Raw genomic sequence first — 16,614 nt, 5'->3', positions numbered from 1 at the left:
CAGATTTGGCTTGTGTTGTGTGAGCGTGGGGCGGGTGATGGGAGCAAGCGGAGCTGCTGAGTAGCCGGGATTGAGAAGAGTCCCCATAGGCAGGGAGGCGAACGGCACGCTGAGCGGGAGGGCGGGGAGCGGAGGCAGTGCTGGGGACTGGCCAGGAAGGTCCCAGGCCTGTGGGCAAGTTGCTAGTGGGCTATGGAGTGAGTGGAGCGTATTGGGGGGGCTGCAGGCTGAGGGGTTGGGGATGGTGGGGTAGGCCGGGGGGCCGTGATGTCGAGAGTAAGCAACATTTTAGATTTCAGAATCAGGAAGGGGGCCCATAGCCTAGTCTTGCACCAGGGCCCTCTGAGGCATGTTACGCCACTACTGTAAGGAAGGGAACCGGCAGCTCAGCTCAGAGCCTTCCTGTGGTTAACAGGAGCCGGGAGATCTGGGTTGTATTTCCAGCTCATTGCCAGAGGATCACAGCTCTGTGCCTCAGTTTCCCCATCTGTAAAATGAGGATAATGCTAGTGACCTGCCTCCCAGGGGCACCTGCCTCCCACTGAGCTCCTTAATGTCTGTAAAGCCCTTTGAGACCCTGCAATGGCAGGTGCTAGACAGGTGCAAAGCATGCATCTAAGAAACGGGGTGTCCCTGACTTCCTTCGCCCAGCCTCCTGCCAAATGAGTCCTGCTGAAGAAATACATCAAGGCTGGCAGAGTCCAAACCTCCACCAGGCTCTCTTTCTTCTTTTACTTCGGCTGTACCTCCATGCGAGGATCATATCTGCCAAGGGGGTTTAGGTGCCTGAGGAGCCCAATTCATGTGCTGCAGATTTTCCCCACATGTGACAAGGGCTCTGTGGCACAATGGATAGTGCATTGGACTTCTAGATTGATGACAGATGGAGTCATTCAAAGGTTGTGGGTTCAAGTCCCACCAGAGCTGTTTTACCCCTCACAATGAATGTGCTGAAACCAAAGGATATTCCACTCATCGGCACCAAGACTGGTTTGATGAAAACAACAAGGCAATCCTAGCGTTAATTCAAGAGAAAAGAAAGGCCTCCTGTATCTGGCAGAATGATTCCTCTAGCCAAGGAAAACATAAGGCCTGTCACTTGCTCAAAGCCGAAGCTACATAACATCAAAAACAATCAGGAGCTCTCTCTATCTTTAAAAACAGTTCACGGGAGAAACTGGTCATTGTTCATTCCTGCCTAGGCCACTGGTCAGAGGTGAGTGAAGCTGTTACCATCTGAGGGTTGGTCAGTGGCCCCCGTGCCATGGATTGGCACATCAAGTGCAGTTCCCGGCAGACTCCACACACAGAAATTACAGCGGCACTAATTGTCCGGCTGCTGATCAGTCTCTGCAGACAGGCCAGTGACCGGATTTTCCCCATTTCCCTTGGGAGATGATCAGATTGGAACAGCAGACAGACAAATCCATTGCGCGTGGCAGGAACACTCCCTGCTCGCCAGCCTCAACCTCCCTTTGCTCAGTTTTACACCTTGTTAATATCCAACGTGCCCACGGAATGTTTTGCAATTGACTTTGATGGAGCAGGAGCGAGCCGTAAATCTCAGCTCACCTCATTTGAGGGTCCCAGCCGGATCCCCAGGCTCTGGGGCTGGAATCCTGCAAAGCAGCTCCAGGCTGCCTGCTTGGAGGATACTGGCCAGTGGAATCAAGAGCCGCCTTCTGAAATTTAGGTAATTACTGCAAACCATGAGAACGAACCAGCAGGGCACTGGCTGGTTCAGGGCCTTGGCAATGGGCTGCAGACCCTCTTGTCTCTCGATGACCCATTCAAACCAAGCTGGTACTAACCTAAAACCTTTTCATCTGGTGACCGTTTGGCTGCCTCTATGCAACGTAGGGTTGCCAACAGAACACCCTAGCCCTGCCCCTTCCCTGAGGCCATGCCCCTGCCCTGCTCCTTCCCGAGGCCCTACCCCCTGCTCACTACATTTCCCCCTCCCTCAGTGGCTTGCTCTCACCCTCCCCTCACTCACTTTCACTGGGCTAGGGCCAGGGGGTTATGGTGCAGGAGGGCTCTAACTGGGGGTGTGGGCTCCGGGGTGGGGCCAGGGATTGCGGTGTTGGAAGGGGCTGTGGGCTGGGACAGGGGGTTGGGGTGCGGGAGTGGGTGAGGGTGAGGGCTCCAGCTAGGGGTTGGGGCAGAGGAGTTCAGGGTGTGGGAGGGGACTCTGGGCTGGGGCAGAGGGTTGGGGTGCAGGGTGGGTAAGGGCTCCATCTGGGGGTGCTGGCTCTGGAGTGGGGATGGGGATGAGGGATATGGGGTGCAGGAGGGGGCTTTGGGTTGGGGAGGTGCTCAGGGCTGGGGGTTGTGGCACAGGCTTATCTCCAGTGGCTCCCTGTCAGCAGAGGGGTTACTAAGGCAGGCTTCCCACCTGTCCTGGCTCTGCGCTGTGCCCCAGAAGCAGACAGAGGTCCAGCTCCTAGGCAGAGGTGCAGCAGGAGGCTCCACTTACTGCTCTTGCCCGCTGACACCACCCCCACAACTCCCATTGGCCGTGGTTCCTTGCCAATGGGAGTGCGGAGCTGGTGCTCGGGGGGGGGGGGGCAGCACGCAGAGCCCCGTGGGCCCCCTGTCCCCCGCCAAGGAGCTGGACTTGCTGGCCGCTTCCGGGGCGCAGCACGGAGCCAGGACAGTTTGGGACTAGCCTGCCTTAGCTCCGCAGCACCGCCAACTGGACTTTTAACGTCCCAGTCGGCTGCGCTTTTCCAACCAGGTGTTCCAGTCGAAAACTGGACACCAGGTCACCCTAATGAAATGAGGCCTGGATCCCTGCCCAGTTCACAGGCCTCTGTAGCAGACAGACCATTCCACAAGGCACCAATCTGTCCCTTTGCTGGCAGGAGTGGGTGGGTGAGATTCTGTGGCCTGCATTGTGCAGGAGGTCAGACTAGATGATCATAATGGTTCCTTCTGACCTTAATGTCTATGAGTTGCAGCAAAGCGGCCAAGAAGTGAATGGGAGACGCTGGCCTCTGTGGGAAGCTCACCCTGCTGCCGCCCATGCTGCATGAGCAGAGGCCCAGATCCTCGAAGGTATTAAGTTGCCTGACTCCCACTGGAGGCAAAGGATCTGGGTCAGAGTGCAAAGGGCCATCGACAGTGTCCTAACGTCTCCAGAGTCAGCAAGCAGCAATGCAATGAAGGGTTAAAGAGCCTGGTCCGAAGAAGGGGTGGAAATCAGCTGGCTTTAATGCACAACCAGGATGACACATGGACCTGCCCAAGTCCACCCTTCTTGCCACAGCTGCCTGTAGAACAAATGCATCCAGGTGTATGAGGCTCAGAACCAGCACCAGAGCCAGGCAGCCATGTTCACAGGATCTGCCTGGCCACCAGGGCTGACCCATGCTTGGCAGGAGAAAGAAGAGGAACTAAAAAGCCAGGCTGAATGTTACTTCAAGGAACTCCGGTTACAAGTCCCCTAGTGTCTAAACTCTTGTGACCCAACTTACACACAGGCTGCTTCCTGAAATCTCTTTGAACTGTCCACGTCATGCCACTGGCTGACATTGCTGGAAGGGCCCCATTACAGGCAGTTACACAGCCCCTGAGGGGTGCGTAGTACTTTGCAGGAAAACATAGGGAACCAGGGCTGAATCTCCTCTTTCATTGGTGTAAATCAGGAGTGACACCCTGGTTGGCTACACACGAATGGGGCGCTGCCAACCTCAAATGTTAAAAAGGCCTCCCCAAAATCAGAAGATTGGCTTAAAAATCACAAGAGTTATAAAAATAACAAATGTCTGGTTCTTTTTATTTGCCTGCTGGTGTCTGAGCCATTGGGGGGAAGGGGGAAGGATATTTTTAAGCTTTCCTGGGCAACCACAAAGGCTAGAAACTTACTAGTTTAAAATGAAAGCTGTGATTTCGCATGCGATCCCCTGACTCCAGAAGCTGGGGCTTTCCAAAATCTGCGGCGGTACATAGATTTTTACAGCGCTTGGACAAGTCAGCTGTTAGACGGTAAGAGAGTCTCAAACTTGGCTATAGTGGCCCCACCGCCCTACCATGAAGATCCCCAAATATCCCTCCAGCCCCCCAAATGTTGCAAATATCCCCAAAACCCTCCCAAAGTCACATAAGCCGCCATATAACATTGCAAGACCTGGCACCCTGGGTAGTCTGGTGTCAGTGACCCCAGGATCAGCCCCCCCAGGCTGCTCAGCTGCAGGATCAGCCCCTAATTCTGGCCGCCCCAGCCCGCGCCTCTCCCTTGCATTTGCCTATAGTGTCATGGCCGACGCTGGAACGCTCGGGCCTGAATGACGGTGACGTTAGCGGTATACACTGCGCATGTGCACGCTGTTCCACTCTCGAATATGGCACCTGGTGCGACCGTAGCAACAGTCCCCTCTTCGTGTGCCAGCTCAAAGCCTCCGGGTGGTAACGTGCACCCGGCGCCGCCAGGGTCCCTCCTGCTGGGTGCGGAGCGAGCGGTCGGCGCCCATCTTCCGATCCCTCCCATTGGTTGACGGAGCCAGCCGCGGGCGGGGGGCCGGTGCTGATTGGAAGCGGCTGTAGCAGCTGCTGGTCCGCTAGCCAATCCGCTCCCGCCAGCTGATGGGGGGTGTCGCGCGGGGCAGGCATGGGTGGGAGGGCAGCTGCCTGCCGGGGCTTGGCGCGCGGCGTGCACGGGGGAGCCGGAGCTCCCTCCCTGGGCCTCTGCAGCCCCCGGCATGGCTGAGGAGACGCCCCTCACCGTGGTGACCTGCACAGCCCCTGTCAACATCGCTGTCGTCAAGTACTGTGAGTATCCCCTGCCCCCCCCCCACGGGCACGCCCCCCCCCCGGGCCTGGCCCGCCCCGGTCCCAGGGCAGCGCCCCAGGGGGTGGTGGGGGGCGCGTATCCCCCAGGAAGGCCCTGGGGTCGGCCTGAGCGAGCAAACGTCTGTGTCTGTTAGACTGTGTAACCTCCTCGGGGCAGGGGCTGCGCCGTCCAGCGGGCGGGCCCCCCCCCGGCCCCTCCACATAGGGTGGGCCCCCGGCCCCTCCAGATAGCGCCTGTCATCAAGGGCAGCGGAGCGGGTCTGGGCCAGGAGAAGAGCCCTGTCAAAGCCTATCTCACTGAGTCTGGAAGTCTTGGAGGAGCTGAAAGTTACCAAACCCTGTGACCCAGGTGAAGTCCCTTTCAGACTCTGTCTAACAGGACTGGAACACAGAGCACTGCGGGACGGGGGCATAGCTAGGGGAAAGGCTCTCGCCATCACTGGGGCAAAGGTCTCTGTGTGGGCTCTTGGCACCCTGTTCTGCCCCATGTTCCCTGCAGGGCGGGCCATCAGGCCTGTCTTTAATGGGGCTGACTTTGGCTTGTTCTCTGTTCCTGAGTTTGCAGATTTTGCCCTCCTTGATTGTCTCGGGCTCTGCATCAGAAGCATCTCCAGCTGTCATGGCAGTACACGCTGTAGGATTTAATAAATTAAAACAGAGGCCATGGTATCTAATCAGGACTGGGTGAGGCAAGCAGAATGAATTCCGTAGCCTGATCTCGTCAAACCTGTTTTTTGTAGCCAGTTCGCTGTGGACTGATGAGGATTATTTGGAAGTGACTTGTGTCTCTCTCTTTTATTGCATTATTGGGCTCCTCTGATGGGTCTCCACGTGCCTGAGAGCAACTGCTGAGGCAGGAACCTGAGTGATTAACTGTCTGATGAGAACCCCAGCCCCGTACTAATGACTGGGGACTCTCCATGCTGATTCTGCCATCTAATCTCTTTCAGGGGGGAAGCGAGATGAAGAGCTGATTTTACCCATCAATTCCTCTCTGAGCGTCACCCTGCACCAGGATCAGGTTGGTATGAACTTGTAATAAAAGCCCAGGAAAGATGCTTCTCGGGAGTGACTCGGAGCTGAGGCTGCTAGAGAAGAGAGATTGTTAGCGGTTGGACTGGAGCAGAGAGGGGGGTTTCATCTGAGAATGAAACAACAGCAGCCACTCTTCTTCTGGGAACAATCAGGCAAATGTTCAAGGAAACAGGTGGTAACTTTCTTGCCAAAGGGCTTGGAAATGATGGGCCACCGTGGGAGAAACATCTGCCTAAAGTGTGGTTTGCTATAAACCCCACTGTCAGCGTGTCATAGAAATCTTTCCTCTCTCTACTTTCTATGTTATCATCATTCCAGTGCATTCCCCAAGGACCAGTACATGATTGTCCCCTGTGGCTCCTGTCCCTTCCCTTGGGAGAATATTACACAGCCTCCTGGGTCACAGTGTTGGGACTTATTTCCTGATATTTAGCCAAAATTTCCCCTTTTCTTATTTTAATCTCATTTGGCCCAGTCTATCCCTTGGTGTAATCATTAACTCCCGGGAATTCAATGGAGTTCCCTTTTGCCCTTCATTTGTAGATCCCTGGGCACTGTGATCTGTCCCTCTGCAGTGTTTGAACTGGCACCTGTGCTTGGAGACGTGTATCAGCCACGTATTAGCTCAGCGCTTCCCCGCAGGGCGAGATGGGTGCAGCCTGGTGGAAAGGTGGGGGCTTGGGATCAGGGGGGCTTGGGATCTGGTTGGCCCGTGGCCTGTGCTGAAATGCTGCCTCGTCTCGGGTGACTTGTTGCCCCTCAGCCCCAAAGAGACACCTAGTTTAAACTGCACTTCTAGGGCCTTGGGAAGGTCATGCCCAGTCTGGCTCTCATAAAGGTGTGAGGTGCCAGCCTGTTGGCGATGTCTCTTCCCATTTTAGAAGTGCTCACATTGGAGGGAGTATTGCCTGGTGGCAGGAACACCTGGGTTCTCTTCCCACATCTGCCACTGGCTTGCTGTGTGTGGCCTTGGGCCAGTCACTTCCCAACTCTGTGCCTCGTTTTCCCCATGTGTAAAGTGGGAGATGATAGTATTTACCTACCAGCGGGGGTTATGCAGCTGTGAGTTCACAGGTAAGCGGTGGTATAAATAGAAACCTTTTATTATTATCCTAGCAAAATGTGCAAGCCGCTGCCCCCTGGGCCAAGGGGTTGGGGGCACTTAGCTTTCACTCTACGTACACTAGAGAGGAGCCACTCTGTAAAACAAAGTAAACTTTGCACAGAAGCTGTTCACACATTCAGCAAAGCCGGGTAGCAGCCTCTGTCTGGAGGGGGAGGAGGTGCCCAGTGGGCTGGGTGCTGGGCTGGGAGTTGGAAGACCATGGTTCTAGTCTCACCTCTGCCACTGACCTCTGCTGACCTTGGGCCAGTCTCTTCCCTCTTCCACCTGTGTCAGCTCTTCAGGGGACTGTGTCGCTCTGCCTGTGTACAGCACCTAGCACAATGGGGGCCTTTGGGTGCCACCGTGATAGAGAGCAATCGTGATGCATTAGAATAATTTTGGGCTTTTGTTCTTCCTCGTCATAAATAGAACTTGATCCACAGCCCCCCCCCCCGAGATGGGGATGGGGGCTTCGTGTGGCCCCGTGGGTGGTGCACAGTGGCCACTGCCATGGGGCGGGGCTCAGCACCAATCCCTGGAGCTAAATCTAACCATGTGCTTGCACGTCGCTGGAACGCCCCTGCCCGGCCCTGGCTGCAGCTCAGCGCACTCTGATCTCTCCCTCCCAGCTTAAAACCACCACCACGGCCGCCATCAGCAGAGACTTCAAAGAGGACCGGCTCTGGCTGAACGGGGAAGAGGCCAACGTTGGGCACCCGCGGCTGCAGTCCTGCCTGCGGGAGAGTGAGTATCCTGGCTGGGGGCAGGGCGGGCACAGCCAGGTGGGCTGGTGGTGAGCAGCTGGAATTGCCAAGGGGCAGGCCCCAGTTTGAGCCCCCAGCTTTCCCTGCGGTCAAGGTCTGTCTCAGTCCCTTGGGTTGCCCATATACTTCCAACTTGCTGGGAGCATGATCCCCACCGGGCGCGCTCAGTACCTCCCTACAAGGCCATATGCAAGCTGCAGGTGGGACTCCTGGGGTCCTTTCCCAGCCATGCCACTGGTTCCCCACATGACCCTGCACAGGTCGCTGCCCTGCTCTGTGCCTCAGTTTCCCTCTCTGTAAAACCTCCCCCCTGTTCTTTGGGGTTTGAAGGGCTGTATTTAAAGCTTGTGAAGTGCTTTGAGACCCTTGCAGATTGCGGGGTGGAGGCTGCTTCTCTGGGACGTATCCCGCTCCCTAAAAGTCCCTTGTGCTACCCCAGTGCAGGCCCTCTCCTGCCCTGCCCAGAACCCATCCAGGAGAGCGAGGAGGGGCAGGCAGATACCTCTGTGGCTGGCACCATGGCCCTGCTGCTGCTGCCTTGCTCATCGTCTTCTGTCCAGCACCCAAATGGGGAGGGGGTGTTAGCTAACCATGGACCTGCTGCCCCCAGTCCAGACCCCGTGGAACCCACTGGGGCAGGTCAGATGCCTCTGGACATCTAAGCCCCGCTCTGCTCTGTCCTGCAGTGCGCCGCCTGGCCAGGAAGCGCAGGGGCGGCAGTGCTGGGGCCGCGGCCCCCCTCAGCCTGTCCTACAAAGTGCATGTTGCCTCGGTGAACAACTTTCCCACGGCGGCCGGCCTGGCGTCTTCAGCAGCGGGGTATGCCTGCCTGGGTGAGTGCGTGGGTGTGAGCCCTGCCCCAGCTCCTGCCCCGCCCCCCCCACTCTTTGCCCCCACACGCTGCCCTCGGCTCTCGGGAGGCGGGAGTGGGTGGTGTGCATGCGCTGGGCTGTCCCTGCTCCTGGCTCTTGAGAGGGGGTGCTGGGCTGTCCCTTCCCCCCCCCACACACACACACTGCCCCCGGCTCTCCAGGGAGTGGAGGGTGGGCTTTCCATGTCTCTCTCCTCTCGCCCCCCTCCCCTCCCAAATGCCCTGCACTGGGCTGCTGTGCTGCCCCCTTCCTCCCCCATGGCTGGGCCGTGCTGTAGTGAGGTTCGGGGAGAAGCCTGGGGGGGGCTGTCTGGGGACGAGCGACCCTAGGATCGGCCCAGGGGGCTGGATGCTGGTGGAGGAGGATCCAGCTGGCCAGAGCCCTGGGGCCAGGCCCCATGGGTGGGGAGCGAGTCCCCCAGCCGCGCTGACCTCACCCCGTCTCCTGTCCCAGTGCACACCCTGGCCCGGCTGTACGGCGTGGAGGGCGAGCTCTCCGAGGTCGCCCGCCAGGGATCGGGCAGCGCCTGCAGGAGCATGCTTGGGGGCTTCGTGCAGTGGCTGATGGGGGAGCGGCCCGACGGCAAGGACAGCGTTGCCCAGCAGGTGGCGCCAGAGACACACTGGCCGGAGCTCAGAGTGCTCATCCTGGTGGTGAGTGAGAACCGGGGGGCGACCCGTCTGGTACCCCTAGGTCACGGCATCCATCCAGCCTGAGGGTGGGGCAGGAAAAGCATTATGGGATGGTGAGGAGAGAGTGAGACCTAGGGCTGGTTCTGCCCTGGGAGCTAGGACTCCTGGGTTCTGTTCCCAGCTCTGGAAGGGAAGTGTGGGCTAGTGGTTAGAGCAGGGACCTTGGCATCAGGACTCCTCGGTTCTGTGCCAGCCTCTCCCGCATACTAGACCTTGGGCAGTCACTCCCACTCCCTGTGGCTCTCTTCCCCTGCAGTCCCGGGCCTGCCTCCCAAAGGGGCTGGAGGATCATCTGCGGGGGTATGTTCCAGATGGGACTCTGGCTAGTAGGGCTCTTGCAGACAGTCGCTCTCCGAGACTAAGAACCTGTCGACCCAGACCTGGGCTCTGGGGTTTGCTGCGTCCTCACTTGGGAGGGAGAGCGGTGTCTGTTCCTGGTGTGCTGGGGCGCGTGGAGTCAGAGTGGTCCTGAGGGTTTAGGGGTGAGATACTCCCAAGAATGTCCCAATTGGGGTGGGGCAGCTGACTGGCCCCAGGTGGTGAGATCTGTTCCCCAAGCATCTGGGGGCCGCTGCATCTTCCTCTGGGTGGGGAGAGCCCTTGGGGATGTTGATGCAAAGAGCTTTCTTCCTCTCCCCCGCCCCACAGGTAAGCGCTGAGAAGAAACCGGTGGGCAGCACGGCTGGGATGCAGACAAGCGTGGACACCAGCCGCTTGCTGAAGGTTTGAGGCTGGAGCCCTGTTCTCAGCTGTGTGGGGGCAGGCGTTTCTCTTACTCACGTTTGATCTAGCTGTCCCTGCAATGCTGCTGGGGCGGACGGGGGCGCTGGCGTTTGGAATAACCCCCAAATCACTCACTCAAATCCCATAGCAAAGGGGGCCGGATGCTAACTTCCCACTTCCCCTGTGCTCCAGCACCTGCCCCTGGAGCCCTGCTGGGGGGCGTGTTTGACTCCTGACCCCGGAAACTGGAAATACGGAATTTGGTGGAATCCAAACTCTCCTGCTTCAGGGCCTGAGCTGACCTCTAGCTAATGGTGGCCGGGAACGGGCAGGTTATTCCGTCCGTGCTGTCTGCAGGGCTGCTGGGCCTGATGCCGTGCTCCCTTGCAAAATCTGCTGGACCTTTGAGTGCGTTTGGTGGTGTTTTTCCAACTCCTTCCAGCACAACGGATCCATGTCAGTGTTACTCGGGCTCTGGTCACTGGAGTGACTGAGCGCCTTTGAATGCACTCGGGGAACCAGCTTATTGCTGGCAGGCTGTAACGCAGTGCGGCTGGAGACACCGAGGCCCTTTAGCTCCGAGTCTCTTCCTGCGGGGGCTGCTGGATCCGAGGATATTGCCTGCGCGTTGGGGAGGTTTTACTCGGGGGTGAGCAGGCTCTACCCAAGTGGCCATGGGCCGAGTTTTCAGCCAGCTGCTGGAACATCCCTGACTGTGTTAACAACTCAGCCAGCTGCTGCGTTGTGATGTGACTGAAGGCGTCTCAGGAGACTCTTCGTAGCTGAAGCACTAATTCTATCCAGAGGGTGGGAGGGAGATTTGGGAGCCCTCCCGCCCGACATCCCCTTCAAAACAGCCCTCCACAGCCAGTGGGGAGCAGCTGTGCACTGACTCCTGGTGGGGAGGGACTGTTATCAGTGGTTCACGGTCAGGCTGGAAGGGCATAAGGAGTGGGGTCCCACAGGGATCAGTTCTGGGTCCGGTTCTGTTCAATATCTTCATCAATGATTTAGAGAATGACATAGAGAGTACACTTATACAGTTTGCAAACGATACCAAGCTGGGGGGGTTGCAAGTGCTTTGGAGGATAGGATTAAAATTCAAAATGATCTGGACAAACAGGAGAAATGGTCTGAAGTAAATCGGATGAAATCCAATAAGGACAAAGGCAAAGTCCTCCACTTAGGAAGGAACAATCGGTTGCACACGTACAAAATGGGAAATGACGGCTTAGGAAGGAGTCCTGCGGAAAGGGATCTGGGGGCCACAGTGGACCACAAGCTAAATATGAGTCAACAGTGTAACATTGTTGTGAAAAAAGCAAACCTCGTTCTGGGCTGTATTAGCAGGAGTGTTGTAAGCAAGACACAAGAAGTAATTCTTCCGCTCTACTCCGCGCTGATTAGGCCTCAACTGGATCTTTGCGTCCAGAACTGGGTGCCACATTTCAGGAAGGATGTGGACAAATTGGAGAAAGTCCAGAGAAGAGCAACAAAAATGATTAAAGGTCTAGCAAACCTGAACTATGAAGGAAGATTGAAAAAACTGGGTTTGTTTAGTCTGAAGAAGAGACGACTGAGAGGGGACATAAGTTTTCATGTATGTAAAAGGTTGTTACAAGGAGGAGGGGAAATATTGTTCTCTTTAACCTCTGAGGTAGCACAAGAAGCAATGGGCTTAAATTGCAGCAAGGGCGGTTTAGGAAAAACTTCCTAACTGTCAGGGTGGTTAAGCGCTGGAATAAATTGCCGAGGGAGGTTGTGGAATCTCCATCATTGGGGATTTTTAAGAGCAGGTTGGACAAACACCTGTCAAGGATGGACTCTAGACAACACTTAGTCCTGCCATGAGTGCAGGGGACTGGACTAGATGACCTCTCGAGGTCCCTTCCAGTTCTATGATTCTATGACTCCTCCAGCTCTCCTGGCTCTTTTCCCACCTTTGTAGGGGCATTGTTGGTGGGTAGGGCCTTGCTGGGAGCAGCCCCTCCCGATGGTTGTGTATGGGGCCCAGGGTTAGAGATGGTGCAGTCCATCCCTCCTGCTGTGATGAGGTGCCCCCACTGGACGATGGTGCCAAGGTGATGGCACAGGTACCCAAAGTAGTAATGAGACTTTGTGGGTCTCCCCATCCCAATGCAGTGGGGGCTCCCCCAGTGTAACTGTCCCTGTTGCCCCATTGCAGCATCGCGCAGAGGCGGTGGTGCCGGAGCACATGGCCCAGATGATCCAGTTCATCCGGCAGCGAGACTTTGAGGGCTTTGGCCAGCTGACCATGAAGGACAGCAACCAGTTCCATGCCACCTGCCTGGACACCTTCCCTCCCATCTTCTACCTCAATGACATCTCCCGGCGCATCATCGCCCTGGCCCACCGATTCAACGCGCACCACGGCAAGACCAAGGTGGGCTCAGCGTGGGATACCTGGACTGGCATCAGGGGTGCACAGCATGGCACTTCGGTCAGGGCCTCCTGGTTCAGAGAGGGGCTGTCCTTTTACCAAGGCGACAGGGGCCAGGGGAGCGAGTGTCAGAGCCCCGTGATCGGAGGGTAGTGTCTGTCTGCTCAGAACATGAGCCGTTGGCCACCCCTTTGAGATCTCCCGGCGCCGATCTGCTGTGCTGGGCGCTACAGTCACTCACTGAGCACGTGTGCTCAAGCAGGTCCTAGGGAATCTTGGGATTTCCCCAGGAGGATTGTGGGAGTTGGGAGACTTTTACCACCTTCTCCCCTGGCACCCAAGAGGCCCCCCACACAACCGTGTGCAATTGTCTACCGTGCGCTGCAGCTTGGAGTGGCGCTGGGAGCTCTGGGGTATGTGTCCAGGAGACGCCGCTTCCCACCTAACTGAGGGCAGCGCAGTCAGGGTGCCGGGGCGGGACAGCAAACTGGCGTAGGGCTGCACTGACTTGTAACCGCTACGCGGGAGGTAACTTCCTAGTGGAGCGATTTCCCCCATAGAGGGCTCCGGTGTGTGACGAAAGGATCCTTGCTGCCCCAGACGACCTGCCCCTAGGAAACCAACTAAAATCGGCCTCCCTGTGTGAGTGATCTATCCTTCCCGGCTTCTGCCACCCACCCTGCAGCACCTACCCCCCTTCCCCAGTGACTAACCTTCAGCAAATCTCCATCACACGCCCCTGACTGTTTGTGGGAAATGCGTGGGATCCCGCGGCCCCGATCCCTGGGGCGTGATGGAGTCGAGCAGTTGGTGGATGTGAGGACGAGGTGCAGTCGGCTCGCACGCTTCAGGGGCTGCACTGCTCTCTGCAGGGCTCAGGGAGGGATCCCCACCCCAGATGCAGCTGTCGGGGGATGAGGGGGTTGGTTCATTCTGCAGCACCGGGTGTTGCCCATGAATACTAGATCTCATGGACCGCTGGGCAGGATCTGTTTGCCCACCTGGCCGTGCTAGCACCGGCCCCGTGGCGTGGCGGGGGAAGGGATGTGCATCTCACTGGGGGCAGATGAAACAGGAAGCAGCTGCTGCTCTTCTTGCTGCCTTCCTCGAGCAGGTGTTTCTCTCTGATCAGCCCCATTCACCCGCCCCCTGAGCTCCCTGCTCTGGTGCCAGTGTGCTGCAGGGCACCGGAGTGTGGAGACGTGCCCTGGGCCAGCAAAGGCTGCGGCTGTGGGGCTGGGCGAGTGTTCGGGATGCCGGGCGCTGGAGCCCGCTGGCGACAGGCAGCCCTGCTCCGGGTGCTGTGCTGACCACGTCCGCTCCGCTCTGTTGTAGGTGGCCTACACCTTTGACGCTGGCCCCAACGCCGTGGTCTTCACCCTGGCGGACACGGTGGATGAGTTTGTGGAAGTGGTGAAGTGCAGCTTCCCTCCTGAGTCTAACGGAGACCAGTAAGTCCCAGCCGCCCTGTTCAGCCAGTGCGGTGTGCTGGGGACTGGGGTAGCAAGGGCTGCAAGTCGGGACTGAGGGGCACCAGCAGAGGGGCGTAGGTCAGGGGGGGGAAATGCTGGACAGGATTGAGGGGTATCGGTAGAGCTGAGGGCTCCCAGGGGAGGGGGCTGCAGGCTGGGATTGAGGGACATTGGCAGTGCTTGGGGTGGAGGTGCAGTGGGGCAGCAGGAGAAAGTTGGCAGGCAGGGCTGTTCCCTCTGCCTGGCCCTTTTGATTCTGGTCCGTCCAGGGTCTCTAGCGGCTGCTCTCAGCTCTGGTGCCAGGGTCTGCTCCAGGCGAGCATTTCCCGGGGCCCAGGGCCTGCAGCGGCCGGAGGGTTTGAGGCTGTCAGGCAGCACTAGTGGGGTCTGCCCACAACGGACTAAGGCGGGAGCTCTAGGAGCTAGGCCTGGGGGCCCGGAGAGGGCATTGGTGAGACAGAGCCAGTCTGGAGCAGATGAGGGGCAGCCCGAGGCGACCCGGCGCAGGGGGGGATGACTGGGAGGGCAGTGACTCCTAGCCCCATTTGACCATCCGCCCATCTCCCCTCTCTTGGGGTGTGCACCACGTACCCCTGCCGATACCCCCCTTTGTGCCCCTGCAGGTTCCTGAGGGGGCTGCCGGCCGGGCCCGCCTTGCTCTCAGAGGAGCTGCTCTCCACGGTGGTGCTGGAGCCTGTTCCTGGGGCGATCCGGTACATCCTCCTCACCAAGGTACGGCGTGGGGCTGGGCCCGAGGCAGGTGTGGGGTGCTGTTGCTGACCCGGGCCCATCCACACTGGGGAGCTCAAACGTGGCTGGACCCTGGGCTTGACTGTCTGCAGCGGCAGAAAGAAACCATGTTTGCGCAGCCTGGAGTGGGGAACGAGGGGGGTGCAGGTCTGTTTGACTCCCCTCTGGGTCTCTGGCCACACTCTGAACCCCAGAGTCTGAATTAGGGGCGGGGAGGGGGGCTTAAGTCCTCCCCCCCCATCCCCATTGCAAAGGCCATCTTTAAGCCTGGCCCTTTGTAAGGACAAGAGCCCTGTGCCATGGGGGAGCGCCCCGAGATTGTGGAGCCAGTTCCTTGGGTGGGTCTGAGCGCTGTGCATACAGACGCTCTCATCGAGGCCTTGTCTACACTGCCACTTTCTCGCTCAGGGGAGTGAAAAAACACCCCCCTGAGCGCTGCAAGTTTCAGTGCTGTGAAGTGTCAGTGTAGACAGTGCCCCAGCGCTGGGAGCTGCGCCCCTTGAGGGGGTGGGTTTTTTACAGCGCGGGGAGAGCTCTCCCCCAGCGCTGGTGCAGCACTTTAACATTGCTAGTGAGGACAGACCCTGAGTTCTTTCCCGGCAGCTGGCCCCGCCCCATCCCAGCACTGCTTCCTCTTTCTCTGTGACCCAGCGGTCCCCCTAGCACGTCGGCCACGTGGAATCAGGGCCTGGAGGAGCCACGTGGCTCCCAGCCGTGGGTTTGGCCAGTGCTGGTGTGAGAGAAAAGCAGCGTGTGATGCAAGGTGTCCCCTGGCATCACAGGGTTAAATCCAACGTACCCACCAGAGTGCGGAGGGGAGACCCGGGGCAAGCATCCAGTTAAGAGCAGGATGGAGGAGGCATTGGAGGGGGGGCAGGCTGCTGGTTAAGACTTCGTCATCCCAGATTGAACTGTGAGGTTCACAGATCTGCAGTGGCAGGAGGCGGACCACCGGCCTGGCCACCTCTGGCATTGCAATGCTCAAAGGGGGCTTTCTTTGAACTTCCCCCCCTCGGCAGGGCACCCGGTTGGCTGTTTGGTGCTCTCTAAACCCTCTGCTGTGTACATGTCTGGGTCTCTCGCCCGTAGCACGCAAGGGGTCTCAGCAGCCCTCTCCAGCTCCCCTCTGTAATGTGTGGCTTTGTTCCTCTTGTAGCCGGGGCCGGGGCCTCAGCCTCTGGACGATCCCAACCTCCATCTGCTGGGAGCAGATGGGTTTCCCCGCCTCAGCGCCTGAGCAGCCCCCTGCAGAGCAGCCGCCTGGCACCCTTCAGCCTCAGGGAGACACGCTGAGCAAAGACCCTTCCAGCCCGCAGGGAGTGGGGAATGTGGGTGGTGGCAATGCTATTTCAGTCGCTGGCTCTCAGGAGAGCGGAGAGGCGTTTGGGGCGTGGCCTTGGGGGATCGATCCCAGCAAAGCTTGGGGATTGCCGGTGAGGTACAGTCTGGGAGAAGGTTTTCAGGTCCTGCTGCTCCCTCTTGGGGGATTTAATGCTGGGGAAGAGCGCTGCTGACCAAAGCCCCCTTGCAGAACACACGCCACCTGGCCAGTGGCAGGGCTAGTGTCCCCACACTGCCCAGCCAGGGTGCTTCTCCCCCCATGGGCCAGGGCTCCTCAGGAAAGGAGGGTCCCATCTCCATGGCCAATTCTGCCAGCAAAGGAGGGCAGTTGTGATGAGGCTGCTCGTCTGCTAGGAAAAGGATTGACTCCACAGCAAACCGCTTCCAGATGGGAACAGCTCCTGGTGCCAGCAGCCCTGGACTCCTTTCTGGTGGGGCCTGATCTGGACTGACCTAGAGATGAAGGGCTCACTCACCCATCCCCTTAGCCAGCTGGTGCCGCTCCCCGGCAGGCATGGAGTTCCCTCCCCAGATCACCCCGTCCCACGCTACGCTAACTGGGAAGCTGGGTTTTAAAAATGGAGCAATCGGAGCAATCTTGAAATGTCCCTACTTCCTTGTTTTTGGTTTTAAGTGTAAATGTCCATGAATATCACTTTCTGAACCCA

At 58.2% G+C, this 16,614-nt stretch overlaps 1 protein-coding gene and 1 non-coding gene across 3 annotated transcripts; both read left to right on the top strand.

The window, feature by feature from the left end:
• The first annotated feature begins 834 nt into the window (after nt 1-834).
• TRNAR-UCU lies at nt 835-927 on the top strand. Its single transcript has 2 exons — nt 835-871; nt 892-927. It is a non-coding gene; the product is annotated as a tRNA-Arg (tRNA).
• A 3,443-nt stretch (nt 928-4,370) lies between these two features.
• MVD (mevalonate diphosphate decarboxylase) lies at nt 4,371-16,614 on the top strand. 2 transcript variants are annotated; one of them, XM_037877747.2, is made up of 10 exons: nt 4,371-4,770; nt 5,742-5,812; nt 7,561-7,675; nt 8,382-8,528; nt 9,021-9,220; nt 9,908-9,982; nt 12,168-12,386; nt 13,719-13,834; nt 14,479-14,587; nt 15,762-16,614. In XM_037877747.2, exons 1-10 carry the CDS (start codon nt 4,701-4,703, stop codon nt 15,840-15,842), a joined length of 1,203 nt encoding a protein of 400 aa, XP_037733675.1. In that variant the 5' UTR covers nt 4,371-4,700; the 3' UTR covers nt 15,843-16,614. The 2 variants fall into 2 exon arrangements, with proteins under 2 accessions (XP_037733675.1, XP_043382151.1); XM_043526216.1 differs by lacking the exon at nt 9,908-9,982 and having other exon boundaries at nt 4,583-4,770.

This window comes from Chelonia mydas, chromosome 12, assembly GCF_015237465.2.
Source record: "Chelonia mydas isolate rCheMyd1 chromosome 12, rCheMyd1.pri.v2, whole genome shotgun sequence".
Taxonomy (NCBI): Eukaryota; Metazoa; Chordata; order Testudines; family Cheloniidae; genus Chelonia; species Chelonia mydas.
This window is presented reverse-complemented; position numbering and strand designations above follow the sequence as displayed.